The sequence below is a fragment of the Sinocyclocheilus anshuiensis genome, unplaced genomic scaffold (assembly GCF_001515605.1).
Source record: "Sinocyclocheilus anshuiensis isolate Anshui unplaced genomic scaffold, SAMN03320099.WGS_v1.1 scaffold488, whole genome shotgun sequence".
NCBI classification, from domain to species: domain Eukaryota; kingdom Metazoa; phylum Chordata; class Actinopteri; order Cypriniformes; family Cyprinidae; genus Sinocyclocheilus; species Sinocyclocheilus anshuiensis.
This window is the reverse complement of record NW_015558584.1, coordinates 308,796-329,797: the sequence shown is the minus strand read 5'-3', so window position 1 is coordinate 329,797 and position 21,002 is coordinate 308,796. Positions and strand designations below refer to the sequence as shown.

The following is a 21,002-nucleotide window of genomic DNA, read 5'->3' as shown; positions in this document are numbered from 1 at the left end:
AATAGCAATTTTCTTAAATCATACATTTATAACGTGTCAATGTTCAAGTCTGGCACGCGCATTATGCACCAGCATACCTTTTATATTGGCTGTTGGTTTAGTGTAATTGAATGGTCTATGAGAACACGAGTGTGTATTTACCCAGTATTTGTATGGGCTACCTCCACATTCTCAGTCAGTGGTAAATGAATGAAAGATCTTTATTAGCACATTTATAAAAGTAATTCTCCTTGCTTAAAGACCACCTTCCCCCGCACATCCAGCAGTTTTAAGAGTTTTCAAGAAGTTCACACCGCTAAGCACACGGGGGCACGAACGAAAATCATTAGGAATTACGAGAATCATTACTTCACACATCATTATTCTCAATATACAGCTAGAATGACAAGATATTTAAACGGCTTTATACAGAGTTACTGCACAATGCCTGGGCGAACACTTTGCATGTCATCTCCGTGGCGTCTCATTGATCACAAGTGATCTGAAACGAGGACTTGGCGTTTTCCCATCAACATCAAAGTGATACTGGCAGTTGTGCAGGATTGTAGAAACGAACAAAGAAGCACAAAATAATCGATTGATAATCGATTAATAATCCATCTCGTCCAATCCACCTGCTTGTTCTGTTTAGGCATGGCACTCCGCACCATTCAGCTGTTTGTCAAATAGAAAAGTGACACTTCTTTAAGTTGCTTTTTCGTTTTGTAGAGACGTGTCGGGTTTTAATGTGCTGCTCATGTCAATCTCACCTGTTAACGTAAGGCTTAGAAATATGATACAAAAAGAGAAAATTCGAGAATTGTCTTTCAACATAAAACAAAATATTCTTATTTACACCTCTTTTCCTTTGTACATTTTAGAGGGTCACTGCAAAGCCCACGATTTATGACCTGGATTTGATATCAGGATAATTAAATATGAATCTACCATTTAAATATTCTTTGCGTCAGGGATGCACCAACAATTCACATTTGTAATACTGACAAGTTCAAATAATAATAATAATAATTTGTGAAACGAAGCGTCCCTGTAGTATCATATCCCGGTATTATTGCGTTCAGTATATAACGGTCTGTATTTGTTTTCTCCAGATTTAACATTTAGGGTAAACAAAAAAATATAAACATAAGTAAAATAAATAATTAAATAAAGTTAAAAAATGTCTCTAATCACTTTTTGTGTGTCAGTTTGTTTTTGTGGCTTCGTAACATTTCTCGAATATTTTGTCACCAGTAAAATAGTTTTTTTGATGGTGGAGTTCATAGCTGCCATGTATTGTAACGAGTCCGAATCGTGCCGTTCATCGCGGTGGTGTCGGTCTGGGTAACACACCGGAGAGGGGGGGCAGAGACAGAGACGGCGGCGGCTCGTTGGCGCCCTGGAGACCGTGCAGAAGAATCCGGGGAACGAGAGGACGCTGCAGCGCCGGCGGGGGCGCCGAAGGTCCCCTGTATAAGTAGAGCGCTGCTCCAGGGTCCAGATTCGACACCAGGCTTTGAGGGTAGAAATACGGCGAAGGGAACATCCTTTGCAGCGCAGAATAATTTCCAGCCTCCGCTAACAATTCCAGTCCGACCGCAGTTTGCCTCTTCCACTTCGTCCTTTTTCGAAAAAGAATGATGTTAGTATATAAAAATAAGATTTAAATTATTTAACTACTAGTGTTTTATCTTTTGATCATAACAAAAAGAAAACAAACGTTTTCTACGTTTATTGTCTTGCACGCCTATTCCCAAGCGAAACATAAAACCCAAAAAGAAATACAATCTGAATCCTCTATGATTTATCTTCTAAGTTGCCTATCTGTATAAATATCAATTTTGACCACACAATTCAATAATAATATGATTTACTTTAAAACGGAAACGTCTGAATTGCAATATGAGGGCCACGAGTCTGCTGAGAGCTATGGGAAAGTTCCCTGAAGTATTCTGATATTTAATTCACATGAATTGTGTAACTAATATAAACAATAAGGTAAAAAGCAGGCAGCAAATGTCCCAAATAGTTCAGTAATTAATATTATTTAATCGAGGACGCATGCACCATTCGTGGATAAAATGCTGCATATTCATTTCAAATATTTAACTTGGAAATATAATACAATGGAAATACAATTGGAAAATATGCAAATAAACCACTTGAAGAAGTACAATATATCTATTTTGAATTTTGCTACTGTCAATTTTCGTTATAGAATATCTTTTTTTATTTTTTTTTCTCCATTTTGCAGTTATTTTTTAAGCTATAAAATAAGAATGATGTGAATCTTTGAGCCCCTTTAAAAATGAAAAGCTAAACATTTTATGCTTAAATGTAAAAAATGTGGATATTTATTCTGTAGCATTTCCTTTACTTTTAGTGAAGCAAAACCGATGCAACCAGGTCATCTGACATTTATTATTGTCTTTGGCAGGAGACTAATAAATCAAAGGAAAATAATATGATAGGCCTATACACCCAAGTGCATATTCTCTTATTAATATAGTAAAAATAAAACGAATGTCGGTAAGAAAAATTACATTTATAAAATGACGTGGATATCAGAATAATTACCATTTAATTTCTTCAGAGTTTTTTTTTTTTTTCTTATTTAATGCTGCTGGGATGTACTCAAGCATTTGTTTCCAGCTGACCACATGCTCACCTCCTGTTCTGGTACCAGGTTTTGACCTGCGTGTCGGTCAGGTTGAGAGATGCTGCCAGCTCCATCCTGTCCTGCACACTCAGGTACTTCTGACGCTCAAAACTGCGCTCCAGCTGGGCGAGCTGATGGTCAGAGAAGGCGGTCCGCGCTTTCCGTGGCTTCTTCAGGCGAACCTGCGGGCTGTCTCTGCTGCTCGAGATCTCCCTGTCGCCGTCCTCTTTCGCTGAAACATCACATAGAACGAAAGGGCACTGATTAGAATGAGTTAGTTAGCCCAAGTGTATCAGTAGACACAGCTCTGGCAAGTAATCACATGTTATGGTGTCAAAGGTTTCCACATATCCTATGCTAAACCCTTGATGGTTTCACGCGTGCTTGTAATTCTGTCATGCATTTTTCAGATTTTATTTTCAGAATGTGAATACACGAGGGTTGTGATATTTAATTCACCCCTCTCTCCCTATCTAAACCAAACTCTTTTCTCTCTGAACCCAGAAAGAGAGGGACACGACGCGAGAGACCTTGCCAGTCGAGTAGTTGAGTCGTCTCTCAAGGAGCACAATAATCCGGCTAATTGAGCCACAAGGGATGGAAACCTTTCAACCGAGAACCGGAGAAACTTCACAGGGCCGGGGATAAGAGCGAAATAAAGAGCGGACCGACCCCGTGCGTTACAAATCTGATTAGCACTGGGACAAATTGCATCAAATCCCTGAAATATAAGGGGTAGAAAGGCAAAAATCAAAGGGGCGCACACACTCTCTACAATCGCTCTGGAGATGGAATGGCTTTGATTTGGAGAGCATTAATTTTGATCACCGCTCCTATAGACTTGCCAAGCTAATAATGTCATGATATGAGAGTAGAAATATATTTGGATTTATAGCTGAAGGTTGGCGAATAGAAACGGACACCAATAACTATAACAATACAAATGATGTGTAATAAAGACAAATAATAATAAAAATAACGTTTTATTCGATAAGGGCATATTTTTACATTTATCAGTAGTCACTGGCCTTTATGTGTTAGCATCACTAAATCAACCTAATGTTATGTCACAGGAAACGATCTTTCACGCTTTTTTCCCCCTCAGATGTAATTTCACCTGGACAAATCCTTAATTAATCTTGCTGATGATGTTTATCAACTCCCTTTGCTCTGCACCTAACAATAAGCTTTAAACTAATAAGCACGTTAAAATGTATCATATAGTGAATAATCCACGTAAACAAATGAACTATATTTCTTGCACTGAAATCACAAAGATTTCATGATTTTTGCACTAGCGACAAATACATTCATTGATTTCAAAATATTTAATATGAATTTTACGAGAGTTGATTGTAAAATGTTTTGGATTATAAAATGATTATGTCATGTGGATTCTATCTATCTATCTATCTATCTATCTATCTATCTATCTATCTATCTATCTATCTATCTATCATCAGTCTTATCTCATAATCTGTTGTCCTTTATAGAAACAACGCCTAAAAATGAACAAAATGAATAAACAATAAAGCATGAAAACTATAATATTTATTATTTATTATGAATACTATAACTATTTCAATTAATTCTAGTTTAAGCTATTTATTTCTATGCCCCAATTCTTTTAAAAACATAGCCAATGGTAGTCAAAAAGCCAGCCTGCTTAAACTCCATGCAGTATAAATGTGTCAAGTTCTAGTTCTATCATGTGCAATAATTTTAAAATATCACTAAAAAAGCGATGTGATATTTTTACCTTTGTATTCACAGTCTGGCGATGAGTTACTGTGGATCTTTTCAATGAAGTCCTCTGCGATTTTAGATGCCAGTCTCCCTAACTCCTGAGTCGGCTGGCCGTTACTGGAGTAAGGAGCACACGCCGCCAAGGGTTTACAGTCAGCCAGAATATCTCTTATTAAGAAGGATGAAGTGACAGTCCGAGGTTGCGATCCGGCGGAGATCGGCCCATGCTGCAAATGGGACGCGAGCCCGAGCAGGTGACCCTGTCTCTGCGCAGCATCCTCACCGCACTCCCGCCGCGGGGACGGAGGAGAAGAACAACCGCTCTCTAAGTCTGACCTGGGGCTGAACTCCAGCGGAGACCGGCATTCTCCTACCAAACTGTCCCTCTTCGCGATGACTGGGCTTCCAGGCCTGTGGGAGAGCAAGGAGTCGATTCCAAAACTGGAGCCGTTGGTGGACGCTTCCATCTCCACACTGCTGCTTGCGTGAAGCCTCTGTTCAGATTATCATCTGTATTCAACCAAATTCTGCGTGAATGGCGCTCGATTTAATAGCGATCTATCCAGGAGGAAAATCCAAAGCAGAATCGGAAATGAGAAATATTCATCCCCTGTCTGGGAAAAAAAAACTTCCTTCTTCCTTGAGGACTTTTAGTTTAAGTTTAAAAAGGAAAAGGAGGTTTCTGTAGGAAGTTCTGTATAAAGTACACACAGACCCTACCTCCAAAAAAAATTTTTTTTTTTTTCTTTTTTTTTTTTCTTTAGCTTCTCACTCACTCCTCAAAAAAATCGATACAGCCTAAATATACTCTCGGCTGGCAAATGGAATTTTTTTTTTTTTTTTTGAGTCCTGGTATTTCTCGAAGACGCGAGACGCATCGATGGTAGCTTTGAATTATTTATCAAATTATTTCAAAAAGCTGTTCTGAAGTAACAGTGTTAGTGTAAAACCACAAGGTAGCCTACTTAGAGGGCGCGAGCATTTCAGCACCACGGACAGAAGCAAAGCGGCGTCAACGCGAGCCTCGCGCCTATTGAGCAGCTGCAATTTTCATCAGTTCAAAGGTATTTCGCTGTGGCGAGTAGAGTCGAATCCGGACAGAAAAGGCAAGTGCATTCTGTGCCGGCGCAGGTAATGCAATGGAAAAGCGCTAGACGGTAGAGTGCTGAAAAAATCCTGTAAGAAGACAGAAGCGCAAATGAGGTAATGCAGGTTAAATAGACACATTGGGGAACGGAAAGTCAGATAAAGCCTAACCAATGAACTTGTGCACAACTCTTTGCCTAGGTTTTTAAGGGCACCCCTTCCACGTGAGTCCCCAGCGACTCGCTTCCATTGGTTAGGAGGTGTTTTGGGGTGTTGACTGGCTCGCTAAGAGGAAACTGGACCCCCCCCACGCCCAATAAACCCCTCCCCACAGGTCGCCCTCTTTGATTAAAAGCGACACTGAATTCATTAGAAGACTCGGATCCAACTGTTTACAGGCAATTTTCACACTGTTTGCTTTCATTACATCATTGATGAGCCTTATAATGGGGTTATTATGAGGAGTGGGGAGGTCTTTTCTCTCCTCTCCTCCTAGCGCGCGTTGACCACTTTCTCACAATTCGGCCATTTTTTCCTCATATAATTCCTTTATAGTTTCTACTGAAAGTTGAATTTAAGCATTGATGTTGATATATTTAATTCTAATTACAACATTTTTAAGGCACGCAGTTACACGTCTAGTATGAAGCTCAGGCATTTAAAAATGGGGCAATGAGGTGAAGCTCATTTTTATTCAAAAATATATTAGAAATGTAAGTCATTAAATTTTTTTGGGACTTTAAGTATCACGTTTTTTTTTGGTATAAGTGTTTAAGAATGTAAAAAAAATACAGTCTCATTAAAAAGCTGAAATTCTGAGGGGAACAAAAACTAGAAAAAAAATAAAATGTTGAATGTTGATAGTTTTGTATCTTTTTAAAACAAATAATAGTATATTTTTTAAACAAATAAATAAGCAGTGAAGCTTATTTATTTTATTTATGAAGCTTTAATAAAATTGAAATATTTTAAATAATTTGTCCGCCAAAGTCAGCTTGGCATAACCTACAGGAAGCCATTTTGGTGTCATGTGACATGAAAAAAATAAAATAAAACGGAGAGGGGCCCTTTAGACTCTCATGACTGTCCTTATATTTTATTAAGTTTAAAAATGTACATACACTTTTATGATGAAAAGAAACGTTTTGTTCTGGTAGAATGGATTAAATTCTTAAACAGCCTACGTAGAAAAAAAAAAAACATGCTTATGAAAGTAATGATTGTTGTTTACACTCAAATGTACATTTGAGTGTAAACAACATAATGAAGATGCAAGAAAAGTATTTTAGTATTTTCTACAAACTCGAAACATACTCATATATATCGCCTAAAAACAAAGTTTATTGTTTACATTGTAGTACCACTACTGTCAACAATATAAACAAAATAAACAACAATAAATCTATTAATAATAATGACTGGCAACGTAAAAAAACAAATAAATAAAATTAAATAAATAAATAACATATTTACTTTTAAGCTAAGCCACTATTGGTACTTCTAGCATTAATAGTCAAGATCAGAATAAATGTTTAATTTGTGCTTTATACCCTAAATACAGGGCAGTCTGTTTGACGCTTGATGCTGTAGTGTTCTTTTCGTTTTCCAAAGCATAAAACGCGATTATCGAACAACCATGTCGTTTAGTTCATAACAAGTATCTAATGGTAATGTATGCAATGTTAATGAGCAATAAAGAGGGCGACTGCTCTTTCTGAAAGCCCAGCGTGACCCAAAACTCTAACATGCATGAAAAACTATTGTCCTGCCTCTCACGTCTTTCTCTCAAACAGTTAGCCCCTCGTGTTTTTTCGACAGGTCCCAATAATCGAGCCCCCCATCAGAACAGCAGATTGGAAGCGCTAGTCGGCCGCAGACAACGGCAGGTTAGTGAATCCGCTCTCCGCTCCCAAGGGGGGTCAACGCGGCTGCAAGCTGTCACAATGAGGCGGGGTGCAAGCGCACTCACTTTAGTTTAGAGGCTCATATAAGGATGCCCACTGCGTGTGATGGGGATTTTTCTTTTCTTTTTCTTTTTTTAGTCTCTGTGGCAGGCCATGACAGGGGTTATCTATCTATGGCATGTTTTGAGCTTTATTTGTAAGATAAATAAAATTCAGACCTCTTAGTACTGTGACAACAGGTGCAATAAAGCTTAATCATTAAAAAAATCAGTTTAAACCGAAAGTTTTAAATGAAAATGAATCTTTTATCAAATAACCCAAATAAATTACAAATTGCTTAATGGCTGCTGTATTAAGGCTACTGCATTGCATTGCTTTTCCTTCAATTGTCCAAACAGTCAAAATCCTTGAATGGCTCGAGCAGTCTTTTCACTTAAAAACACAACACATGCTACCCTGGGCATTATGTCCTGGGATGTACTTGCAAAGTCAAGCTAATCAAAATTTTATTTATTTATATTTTATTATTATTTAATTTTTTTGTCGTCATTAAATAATAATGACTCCAATTACGTTTTATGGTCAGGCCATGTGTAAGCTTGTTTAATAAGTAATGGGTATAATTATTAGTAAATACATAAATATAAATATAATAGTAATAACATAAATATAATATATACAATATAATATAAGCACATACATGCACACACACACACACACACACATATATATATATATATATATATATATATATATATATATATATATATATATATATATATATATATATATATATATATATATATATATATATATATATATATATATATATATATATATATATATATATATATATATATATATATATATATATATATATATATATATATATATATATATATACACACACACATACATAGCTGCTGAGTCTATGGCTTTATGGTTTCCACTTTGTAAGAATATAAATTTTTTCATTATAGTTTTTGATTTTGACTTAATCAGTGTGGCAAGCTGATGATTGAATGATCTATCTTTTAATTATGCATTAATGATGTAATGTAAAGACTCTGAACTTGTAAAAGCTTCACAATTCTGCAAAAAGTCATACCGACACTACTTCACAACTTTCATTTATTTTTGAATATTGTTATTTAACTTAAACACTGATTAAGCTTTAGTGATTGACATTGGCCATACAAAATCCTAGAATGCTTCAACCACAGTAAATGCCACAATGTTACACAAGTTGGACAGTGCATAAAATGAACAATTAATAGAGAGGATAGAAAATCAGGAGCTTGACACACCAAATGGAGATGCACAGAAACGCCCTCTAAAAATCTGTCACTCAAACACTTCTATTTAACGTACATCCTCTGATTGTTTGAAGATTTGAGGGAGAGGCAGAAGAGATGAGCGGCAAGAGGCTTCAAAGGCATTTGATCTCGCCTCACCTCGGGTGAAAACAATGTTTTGAATTTCATTTATTTATTCTGTTCCATGTTTGTTAAATATATATTTGGATATGTTCAGGAAAATGGTACGATGTTCCTAGATAAACGTTGGCATCGCTGTCATTTTGAAACATTGAGTAAAACATGCCTTGTGACAAAAAAAGACATGTAGAAGGAAAGAAATGTTGACTTAAGTCAACAAACAAACATTGTTCGGAAAAAAAACGGGCACACCCTGGACCAGTCAGCGATGCAAATGATGCACCTTAAAGCCATCAGGTGCGAGATTTGACAGAAAATAATGAGAACCGCTGAATCTTTTATAAGGTTAACACTCACATTTCCCAGTCAGCTGTCACACAAGAAAGACTTTAGCGCATTCATGCTGGAGAAATATACCTTTATTGGCTCATTAAAGCTGACAGGGGGCTCGGGACCGCCAGCACTCAAGCTCGGGACCGCCGGTGCGCCACCCCGTTTTGTGTCAGTAATTTGCAGAGGAGATATACCTACCTTGAAAAAAGCGAAGGGGAAAATTATGAAGGAAGCAAGAATGAGAGAGCGAAATGGCAGAAGCTGGTGGGGCGAGTGCCAAAAGATGGGGGTGCCAGAGAGTGGGGGGCCTTAAAGAAGGGTCTTGGGGGAGGGTGGAAAGATCGCTAGCACGCCAGGAGTCTGATTCTCTCCTAATTGGAAGCATTGGGCATTGTCAACTGAGAATTTTCAGTCGCTCACTGGCAGGTAGAGTCGTCAGGATGATAGCCCACTTGTCAGCGCAAAACACCAATAAAAACAAACCACTTTTGATTTAATTGGAGGCCTAGCCGTAGTGGGCTAGGACTGAACGGGTTAGGGGTTGTGCATCGCTTCAGGGAAAAACCGGTGTGTGTGTGTGTGAGTGTGTGTATCGAAGGGATGTTTGACAAAGAAATCATCACTTTGTGTAAAACACCCAGAGCGGTGGCTCACATCGTCGGACAGAGGAGAGCAGGCCGTCGTTATTCTGTGTGTGTGCAGGAGCGTGGGTGGTCACTTCCCATGGTGCTGAGGTTACAGGAAACATAGAGTTTGATTTGGTCTCTGGAGGCCTACAGGCTGTTCAGCACTCATCACTTCCGAGTTTCTTCTCAAAAATGCACGCTCAGAGAGATATTGATATGGTGATACCTCAGAGAATGAAGCAGAAGAAGAGCTGACCCTATACCTGACTTTTGCTACAACCACCTCACCGAGTACAAAAAACCCTTTCTGCCTCTCATCTCTGCAGGAGGAATCACATTCTACACCACCAACCTGAAATCCCGGTATTCGGCAATCTGATTGTTTTTTAACAATATCCAATTGTAAACAAACAATTGGATATTTTGAGTGCTGTTCATTTTAATGGAGTGGATATTGTGTAGCCATTTAAGCTATTTTGAATAAATGAGAGAATATGGAAAAAGCTATGCTAAAATAAAAAAATCTAAAAATATCTAAAAATCTCGATTAGTTAAGACCAAGGAAAGAACTACTTACAAACTGCTCGTATTCTTAAGGCGATGACCCCTGATTCTGATTTCTCTCACTCACTATTCTCCCTCCACGTCCGAGTTCATCAGCAGCCCAGTGGTTTATGACTCTTGACAGAGTTCAAGGAAGATGTCTGCAAAGACGGAGAGAGAAATTGTGGTGAAGAGCAAACAAAGAGGCAGAGGCGCCATTAAGAGCACAAGTATGCAAAATTCAAAACTCCATTTCCACAAATCTTTAACTTTAAGAGTCATAAACTCTTCAGCTATCAAATGTGTTTTTTTTTTCCAGGAAAATCTTTTAAAAATTGCATAAGCGTAAACATTATCAATGGACCAGAATAAAGAAAATAAACAATCAATTCTACGACTCAAAAGTTTGGGGTCAGTAAGAGATTTTAATGTTTTTGAAAGAAGTCTCTTATGCTCACCAAGGCTGAATTTATTTGATAAAAAATACAGTAAAAACAGCAATATTGTAAAATATTATTACAATTTAAAATGACTATTTTCTATTTTAATATATTTTAAAACAAAATGTATTCCTGTGATGGCAAAGCTGAATTTTAATCAGACACGTGATCCTTCAGAAATCAATCTAATATGCTGATTTAGTGCTCAAGAAACATTTCTTATTATTATCATCAATGTTGCAAAGAGTTGTGCTGCTGTTTGTGGAAACGGTGACACTTTTTCCCCAGGATTTTTTGATTAATAGAAAGTTTTTTATTAAAGATTAATAGCATATAACAGCATTTATTTGAAATAGAATTCTTTAATGTCAAAGTTTTTACTGCTACATTTGATCATTTTAAGGCATCCTTGCTAAATAAATGCATTTATTTCTTAAAAAAAAAAACGTTTTGAATCATAGTGTATATATTAGTAATTTTAGGCATTAAAGGGGTCATATGATGCGATTTCAATTTTTCCTTTCCACAACGCATTGGATAGCTGGCCAATCACAGCACACCTCGCTTTTCAGACCGATGAGCTTTGTAAAAATCGACGCGTTTCAAAAAGGCGGGGCATAGAGGAGAAACAATAATGTACAGTATGTGGAAAATAATGTGTTTTTTAACTTTAAACCGCATAAACACATTTCATTACACCAAATACACCAAATAATGTTCTTTTTAGCAGCATCATATGACCCCTTTAAAATTGTCCACAAATGCTTTAGCTTAACTTGTTGCTTTTTCCTTGGGAAAATCATAATTATAATTACTCATAATCACTAAGCCTATTTGCCATTGTGGCCAGTTCTTTTTTTAAGGCCAAGTCAATGTAGAATAGTGACAGAGCCAAGGTGGTTTTCATTAAGGGTTCAGAGTTCAATGTTAGCCCATTGCACAGCCATTACAGAATAATGGGGTGGGTGGGCATTTCTGTGGCTGGTGGTCCCATCCAGCTGCCACTGGGAGACACACACAAGCTGTTGGACAGAGGTAAAGATGCCCCATATACCCCGGCCTCCAGGGGGTGTCAGAGTGCACTGCCCCTCATCCTTATCCCCTCTGTCAGGGCATTTGGGAGGGTTTTTCGCAAGCCGATAAATCATTGTTAAATGTTACCATGAAGCCACTGGGGAAACTTGCAGGAAACAGGAGTGACATAGGGAATGTAGGCGTTCATGAAGGTGGTCTGGTCAGCTTGCCAAAAACACAGGGAAGTGGTCAGAGTTAGTGCAGACCTATTTAACATTTACTGTATATGGATCTCATTTCCAGTCAGCATTGTGCTTGCGTAATTTTGATTTTGACAATCTCTCGGTCATTGAACATGACACATGTTCATGAAGATGACATGATGGTTGTACGAATGGCCGGTCTTGTTATCATAATGATGTATTTTGGTACTAATGCACACACATGCATGTGCAGTGCATCATCCACATGCCAAAGTCCTCAAATTTAATCTGATTTATATCTTATCTGACGTGCAGGTAATATGTGAGGTCAGAACATCATAATCATCACACCTGTCATTGTTAGGACTGGTTCCTAGAGCCCCCCTCACCAGTACACCCACCCCCAGCCGTGACTTTTATTGCTTCATTAGTGCATGCCACATGTTTTAGAGCACACTTGCCTTTCACTCACCAAGCAGAGATGATCACTGTGATCTGAGGGTGGGAACAGAAACCATTAAGAAGCATCCTGAGTCTCTCCTCAGCAGCATGCATGAACCACTTTTTTTACACTGAAATAAACAAAATCACTAAATCAAAATTACAATGCTGGTTAACATATAAAAACAATATGGTGTTAAAGATCAACTGAATGTGGATAATATTTAATGACTTCCTTGGTAATATTTTTCCTGGTTATTACATGCAAATATATGAAATAGAGTAATCAGAATGCCAGCATTTATCAATATTCAAAGTATATTTTCTGTATTTTTTATTTGTTATATTTGTATACTTTGTATTCTATTCATCAAAAAAGTCCCCAAAAATATTACACACCACAAAAATATTAAGCAGCAAATCAACATATTAGAATGATTTCTGAAGGGTCACAAGACACTAAAGATTGGAGAAATGGATGCTGAAAATTCAGCTTAGCCATCACAGGAATAAATTAGGTTTTCAATTATGTAATAAAATCGAAGAAAAAAAAGTGTTGTTTTTAATTGTAATAAATGTAAATAAATGCAAACTTGGTGAGCATAAGCAACTTCTTTCAAAAATATTTAAAAATCCTACTGACTTTTGAATGGTAGTGAATATATATTGCATTTATACTCAAATCAATAATTAATTTGCTGAAGAATGCATCCATAATTATAGCTGCTAAAATATTTCAAATTTACACTATAGCTGCCCTATAGTGAAAAATAAATATACTAAAATGTATTTGAAATACATTTATTTCATGCTAAGTATACTACAAATACATTTACATATTTATGTATACTTAATAAAACTACCCTGCAATTGTACTTTTAGTATACTAAACTGGTATCCTTAAAGTCTGCTAAATTGGAACAATTAATTTTGTACTTAATGCACTTTGTGCGGACGTAATGCTGAAGTCCAACTAAAGATATACTTAAGTATATTTGATTGTGCTAAAGTGGAACTATTGCAAGTATACTTTAGGTACACTTTAAATATCTTGCATTTAAAGACTGATATTATTCAAAGATCATACAATCCTCATCAACAGTGACATTACAACATAAGAAATGTGCATTGTGCACAAGTAGTACTCCAAATAAAGTTTAATTATAATTTTTTATATCAGTAAGTCTGAGCGATATGCCAGTAAATTTGTTAATAGTTTTGAACTATACTTAGCATGAAATAAATGTATTTTAAATATATTACTTTTTACTAGGGTAGAAACTCATTCCACATGCTTATATCCATATGAGATACCATACGGAGTAAAAAAATTATAACAATAATAATGGATTTAGATCAGCATTACATGCATTATGCACAAAATAGTAGCAACAACCATTTAAGCAAACCTATTGTTTTCCCATCTTTGTATTTGTTTATAAAACAATTTAAAGCAATAGACCATCGATGGGGTGAAATGTGACTGCTTTTCTGAACTGTACAGGTATTTGTAGATTTTCACACACTATATATGTGTGTGTGTGCATACATGTAAAAGAAAGAGCGCGAGACAGAGGTAGAGGGGTGTGGGGTGCCGAGAATAAGACCCCAGCAAATGCTCATTAGAGTTGACCTTGGCACCAGGAGCATGCGTTTGATGGATTGGGTACGGGGCCAAACAAGCCCCCGGGGAGCCATGATCTTATCTCTTATTGTACACACACCTCCCTCCTACTGACCCTATCCCTGAGCACTCACATTGCTCTCCTCTCCACGCATCACAGGCAGAATAAATCTGTGCTTGACAGAGAGAGAGAAACAGTGTCAAGGCATGGAGGGGAAAAGAAGATGGAGGCGAGACAGAGAGAAAAACACACAGAGGCCCTGAAAAACCAATAGCTCGCTGAGGCGTCATTAACCGCAAAAGTCAGCTGTACTTCTTCAGTCAAGACGTCGCTAACCCAGACCCGATGGTAGGCCGCAAGATGGGGATTGGGAAGAAGGCGGAGGAGAATTGAGAAACAGAGCAAAATATGGAGAAAGAGCTGATGAGTCTTCATTGCAATGAGTCTTTAGTCCTGTGGGACATGAAGGGGAGTTTGTTCCCAGAGCTTCAGCCATCCCTCTGTTCTTCCTCTCCCGTCGCAGCGCTCAAAATCCTCCCCTGTAACTTGTAGGCAGGGGACAGGCATGAGGCAATCAATACCTGCAGGAAGGAAAAATCTAGCAAGCACTATTCACATGGGCTTCTCCCACAGCCCCTCACAGAGATCTTTCATTCCTTTTTACTGTACAAGAGCTGGAGCTCCTATGGGTTTCTGATAGAACAGGAGAGGAAAACGACTCTTTTAAGCATTTCATCTCAGATGAGCCACAACCTGAGAGTGTGAGCTTAAAAAAACAAGTAATAGTCCGCGGTGGACTGCTGAGACCAGAATGGAAGAGGAGGCTTATGATGGCTATAAGCATTCATAACGTGATGTTATGGAGCTTGCAAGTGCTTTCAGTACTTCTTCGATGAAAATGGATTCTCCTGAAAAACAACGTTTGATACGATTATCTTCAACGAGTACTGTAAAGTGATTTAGAAGCACATTTTAATCGCACTATGGCTAAAAAGTATTTGAAAAGAAGATTAATACTTTTTAGTCACCAAAAAGGCATTATATTGATCAAAAGTGATAGTTCACAGAACAAAAATACTATTTCAAATTCATATTGTTCTGTTGAACTTTCTATTCATCAACAAACATATCTCTGCTTACAGAAGCAATCAATTACACTATTATACTCCAGCTACAGAGAGATAGATACTTCCCGTGCCAAAACAGTACACTAAAGGAAGGGAAAGTGAGACATTCGATACAGTTCAGAAAAGGAACGCCTACTAGAAGCAACAGCGCAGTGACTTAGCAACCCTTAGAGATTCAGAATATTTCATGCATGATGAAAATAAAAAAATATATTTAAAAAAAGAACACATTCAAATGTATCACTGTTTCCACAAAAACATTAAGCACAATTGTTTTCACCATTGATGATGATGTGAAATGTTTCATGAGCAACAAATGAGCATATTAGAATGATTTCTGAAGGATCACGTGACACTGAAGACTGGAGTAATAGTGCTAAAAATTACAGTTTTGCCATCACAGGAATAAATTACATTTCAAAATAGAAATCAGTTATTTTAAATTGTAATATTTCACAATATCTCACCACCTTTACTGTATTTTTAAACAAATAAATGCAAACACCAAACTTTTAAATAATAATGTACATTTAAAAATTAAAAACAAAACAACTGCTCTGGCAAAGATTCAATAAGTAGCTGACTTATTTTCAAAAATATGCTAAAGATATGCACTCTTGTTTTACAGTAAAACATCTAAAAAGCTTCAAAACAATATAAATTTGTTGCGCTTCGAGCGTCCCGAGTTCGAGTCCCACCTCGCGAACCTTTTCCGATCCCCTCTCCCACTTCGCTTCCTGTCCACCTACTGTCCTATCTAAATAAAGGCTTAAAACACCAAAAATAAATCTTTAAAATAAATAAATAAATACATTTGATAAAGTAGCAAAAGTGTTTCAAATATGATATTTTAAGGGAATATACCTTGAATTATTTATTTTCAAAATATATTTTCTTGTTTTAGGCATAAACCTCATACATTTATGTATGATTAAAAAAAAAATATATATATATAAATATTTATATATTTTTTCATTTTACAGATTTATTTATTATTAATCATACAGGATAACCAAAAAAGCTGAATAAGTAAAAGATGTATTGCTGTGTGTAACTGGAGGGACAATTTACACAATTTTACATCATGACCAGCTGCTCCACTGAACACGTACGCACTGAACATAGATGGGGGATCTGATTTGATGGAATTATTTATTATAATAATTACAAATTCTTTAAGTGATGCACTTAATCGTCATTGCCAGATTAATGTGTTGCAGTACATTGCTGCATTGTTATATCTTGACAGATGTTTGTTATGAATATGTGTCTGAGGTTATTATTTCTGCTTTTAGAGCTATTTATCCAACAGGTCAGATGGGTGAGCTGGACCATTAAAGCAGTTCTCTGAGCAGACGGAGAGAGACACACAGATGCCAAGCCTAGGTTATCATACTGATGGAGTGAGCCAGCTGCTGGCCTGAGGTCAGTGACTCCTCTGAGAGCTGTGTGAGCATCATTCAAAAAATGTATTTTCTTTGTTTATGTGGCACTGACCATTTTACACATTGGCTATATCACTGTTTAGTCTTAAGCAAATTAGCAAAAATACACATATTTTCATGGTTGTTTGACACATGGTGCGAAAAGGACAAAATTGGCTTCCCAGAGGAAAGATGAATCCACCCCCCTGTCCTAAGTCACTGTCTCTCAGTCTTCTCCTGTCTGCTTCTTAACAACTGGGTGGGCTTGATGTCTTATCTCTGATATTTCTCCACTCTGGGCTCATTTCTGACAGTTGGGGATGGATACACAGCAAGAATGTTGCTGTAATTGCATCTGGTTGCGTCATGAAAAAGTAATAATGCACTGTCAAGGATGTCAAGGTGTCAGCGTTCAGCGGAACTGATAAGTTGTTGCCGGCCATGAAAGTAAAGCCCCTTTCCAGAGCCAAACAAGGTGTCAGCGTTCAGCGGAACTGATAAGTTGTTGCCGGCCATCAAAGTAAAGCCCCTTTCCAGAGCCAAACCACCGGTGGGCTGCGGTAAGTTACGAGTAGGGAATTTAGCCTGAAGGACATTTGCCAATTACCCATCTCTTTGTTTAATTGGAGGAGAGGTGGCACAGATGCAGAAATGCTTGTTTAAAAAAAAAAAGCATTGTGAATCACAATGCCAGAATTCCTGCAGGCTGATACGAAACTGTATGGTTTCCTTCAGTGGGGTAACATTTAGTCAGACCCAAAATGCAGAGATGAATTGACTTAAGAAGTGAAAATTACACATAAAATCCCATAGAAACAAGTCAGACACTAGTGTACCTGTCTCAAAAACACTTATCAAGGTGAAGAGTTTTGTGGACACTTCTGATTGCAGTACTGATTTGTGTATAGACACAAATACCCTTAGTCAGGGTAGAGCTATATTTAATTTTTGAAAGGAATGAAAACGATGCTGTGAGGGATAGAAGTACAGTGCGTTCAATGGATTGTACTGTTGTTTAACAACATGCCAACTGTTCAGCTGATGAAACATCTTTCCAAAAAACTTTCAGTAGACAAAAACTTCATGAAACAACTTTGAAATTTGTGAGTTTTGAAAATTACATGCGACCTTGAAGAGTACAAACACAGTGCATGTCATTGTAAAGTCTGTAAGTCTATCACTCACAGACTCATTTTCATCTGCCCAAAATTCAATAAAGCGTCAACCATGAATAAGGTCTATAGGTTACACATTTTTGTGGTCAACATTGTGCACGTGCCAAAACACCACAGGAATTAGATATACATGTTGTTCTTTACACACAAGGAAAAAAAGCCAAAGTGCATCCAGTTTACCATAAAATGAAAACTGTCATTATTTATTCATCATCATATTATCCAAAATCCATATTTGCACTGGTTTCTTTCTTCTGTGACACAGAAAAGGAAAAGCTTTTATTAGTCAGTTAGCTGAACTCACGAATCAGATCATTCGGTCATGAATCAAACATTGCTGCTTTTCTCATAAACTCTCAAGAATGCACAATATCAAAAATATTAATTGAATACAGGCATAGGAACCACTATCATAATACTTTTACAGTGCTTTTGCATCATTTTGGAGCTTGACAGCTTCAGTCTTATTCACTTTCAGAATATTGAAATACGTAGCCAGTATCTTCTTCAAACTCATGTGTTGTGCTCTATGGAAGCCCGTCAGTCATACAAGTATGGAATAGACAGAATTTACATTTTTGGCCGACTATTCCTTTAATATGCTGCTAGCCTAGTTCCTGTGCCACTTAATTTGATAAATCTATTCTACAGCACAGAGCTGGATTTAGACTAGAGTAAAGCAATTTTGCGCATGTTAGGATTCTACCTGCACTGCTAAAAAGACCAGCTTAGCCTACCGCCATGAATTTCCAAGCAGGTTTATACTGGTCTTGCGGAATGACCAGCATGTACACTGCCATTCAGAAGTCTGGGATCAGTTAGATTTATTCTTTTATTCAGCATGATGCATTAAATTAACCATAAGTGACAGTAAAGACATTGTTACAAAATATTGCTATTTCCGAAAAAATGCTGTTCTTTTGAACTTTCTATTTATCACATTTCATACAAAAATATTAAGCAGCACAACTGTTTTCAAAATTGATAATAAGAAATGTTTCTTGAGCACTAAATCAGCATATTAGAATTTCTGAAGAATCTTGTGACACTGAAGGTGAAAGTAATGGCTGCTGAAAATTCTGCCTTGCATTTTGAAATATATTAAAATGGAAAACAAGTATTTTGAATTGTAATAATATTTACAATATTACTGTTCTTGCTGTATTTTTGATCAAATAAATGCAGTCTTGGTAAGTATAAGTGATTTCTTTAAAAAAAATATATTACAAAATTTTACCAACACCAGACTTTTGAACAGCAGAGGAGTAATTGTTTAACTAATTATTTAATTAGATAAAACCCTTAGGCAGGATACCAGCATCCACAGCATATGCTGTTGACCAGCCTTGCTTTTGTCTGTCTTTTCTTATTGATTTTCTTAGAAATCACTCACAAAATGTTTAGATTGAATTGCATTCCTCCTCAGTTCACCTGCTCACAAACTCCCGATTTACTCACAAACAGGCCCAATGCGCGTTCCATCCCAAAGTTAAACAGATTGTGCAAAAGAAGAAAAGAGATAAGGGCAGAAAGGTTGCAGGCTTTAAAAAGAGATTATTTGGACCAAAAGCCCATAGATTGATCCTATTGTATTTTAATAATGTGTCTATGGACTCACTTAGACATGCAAAGAGAGAGAGAGTCACCAGGATTGACTCCTCATAAGGAATCAATGTTTGGAGAATGAAAGCCAAGGGGCAAAGTTCCCTTTAGTTCCCAGAGTTGTGAAAGAAAGCATTAATCAGTTCTCACATCATTATCATGTTGACTGCTCATCTCCCTTCTCTCTTAACCCATCACTCCATCTTCTCGCCACCTTCTTCCCTTTCTTCCGCTTGTATACATTTCGGATTGTTCGAGCGTTTGAGATTAGCTGACCTTATGGTCACTAGGGTGGTTTCAGACGCGCACACACTGGCAAACAAAAGCGTGCACTTTTTCTCCCACTTTCTCTCTCCCTTTGCATGCTCCCAAGCAAACAGTAACGTGACCCTGACGGTTTTCACTTCGGGGCTTTCTGCTGCCCCTGTGTGGCAGAGTTCATCCCGGACTCTCTCAATGAACTCACAAAGGCCTACAAAACATGCTGCCACTCCCCCTGGCGGATTTGAGGAGCACAGGAAAGGGCCGTGTGTGCATCCAGGTCCCATAAGACCCTGTGTAATTAAGTGCATATGCTCGTTAGCAACCCGTCCTTCTCTGTATTCCCTCAACTTTGCATATACCTCTCTCTATATATCCCCCATCCCTCCTCCTTTCCCCGTGGTTTGTCAGATGAAGTGATTGCTTCTCTCTCCCACCCCCTCAGTGGTATTTAGCAATTCTCATTTGCATGTACATGCCCTTGCTGTGCGGCCGGCAAGCCACTGAGATTGATCAACAACACAGCGGCATGTTTTATTACATGTCAGTCGGAGGCAGGAACCAGACGCAATGGGCACATACACGCACACACACACACACATGCATGCAATGTAAACAGTCCATCTTCATGAACATGTACACACACAGACACAAGTGGACATGTAAATGTGATGTGTGCACCCATTTAAAGGGATATTGTTGAAAAAACAATCACCCTCATATAATTCCAAATCCATAGGACTTTCTTTTTTCTGTGGAACGCAAAAGAATCTCACAATGATGTTTTGGACCCCATTGACTTTCACTGAACAGACAAAACCTGTTTGATCAAATATCTTCTATGTTCAACAGGATTTTTCAACGAACTGACACTTCACAATCATTCGATATTTGGCCTTTTGTTTATTTTGACCATCTACACAATTAATATTTCTATCAAAAACACAGTCAAGGTCACGAACACCTGTCTTTTACGTTTGCATTTTATGGACATGAACGTACGCATCATTCCACATCCACTCTAAGGATCCGCATCCAATTCAGTGTAGCTGACTCAATCATTTGCAATCTGCCCAGATAAACTATCGAATAAACCCACAAATGGTGCCCTGAGATTCTTATCGAGTTTCTTTTCCTGAAGAAACTGTTTTTTAAGACTTTGGCAGAGCCGACTCTGCCGTTTCCTCGGCTTGCATGCCTGATAGATATTAATATGCGCAAATGGTGGATGCAGTACAAAACGCTGGTAATGAAGTGAAGAGCTTGGGGCTCTTGTGGAGCTTAAGAGCAGGCGTGGGGGTGCCAGCACATGGTTAGCCATATGCCTCTGAGCAGTTAGCAGGCTCCTCTGGGAGGCCTTGGGGAGTGCCTGCTTGCT

General features: G+C 37.6%; 1 protein-coding gene across 1 annotated transcript; it reads right to left on the bottom strand.

Moving 5' to 3' along the window:
- Positions 1 to 247: 247 nt before the first annotated feature.
- On the bottom strand, positions 248 to 5,635 carry barhl1b (BarH-like homeobox 1b). Its single transcript, XM_016475563.1, has 3 exons — positions 4,398 to 5,635; positions 2,648 to 2,870; positions 248 to 1,601 (listed from the first exon to the last, which is right to left on the bottom strand). Exons 1-3 carry the CDS (start codon positions 4,849 to 4,851, stop codon positions 1,301 to 1,303), a joined length of 978 nt encoding a protein of 325 aa, XP_016331049.1. The 5' UTR covers positions 4,852 to 5,635; the 3' UTR covers positions 248 to 1,300.
- Between the last annotated feature and the right edge of the window lie 15,367 nt (positions 5,636 to 21,002).

Coding starts and splice junctions, on each gene's coding strand:
- barhl1b (XM_016475563.1), bottom strand. CDS start 4,851: ATGGAAGCGTCCACCAACGGCTCCAGTTTTGGAATCGACTCCTTGCTC. Junction 2,871..4,397: donor GCCAGACTGTGAATACAAAG/GTAAAAATATCA, acceptor GTGATGTTTCAG/CGAAAGAGGACGGCGACAGG. Junction 1,602..2,647: donor ACCTGGTACCAGAACAGGAG/GTGAGCATGTGG, acceptor TTTTCGAAAAAG/GACGAAGTGGAAGAGGCAAA.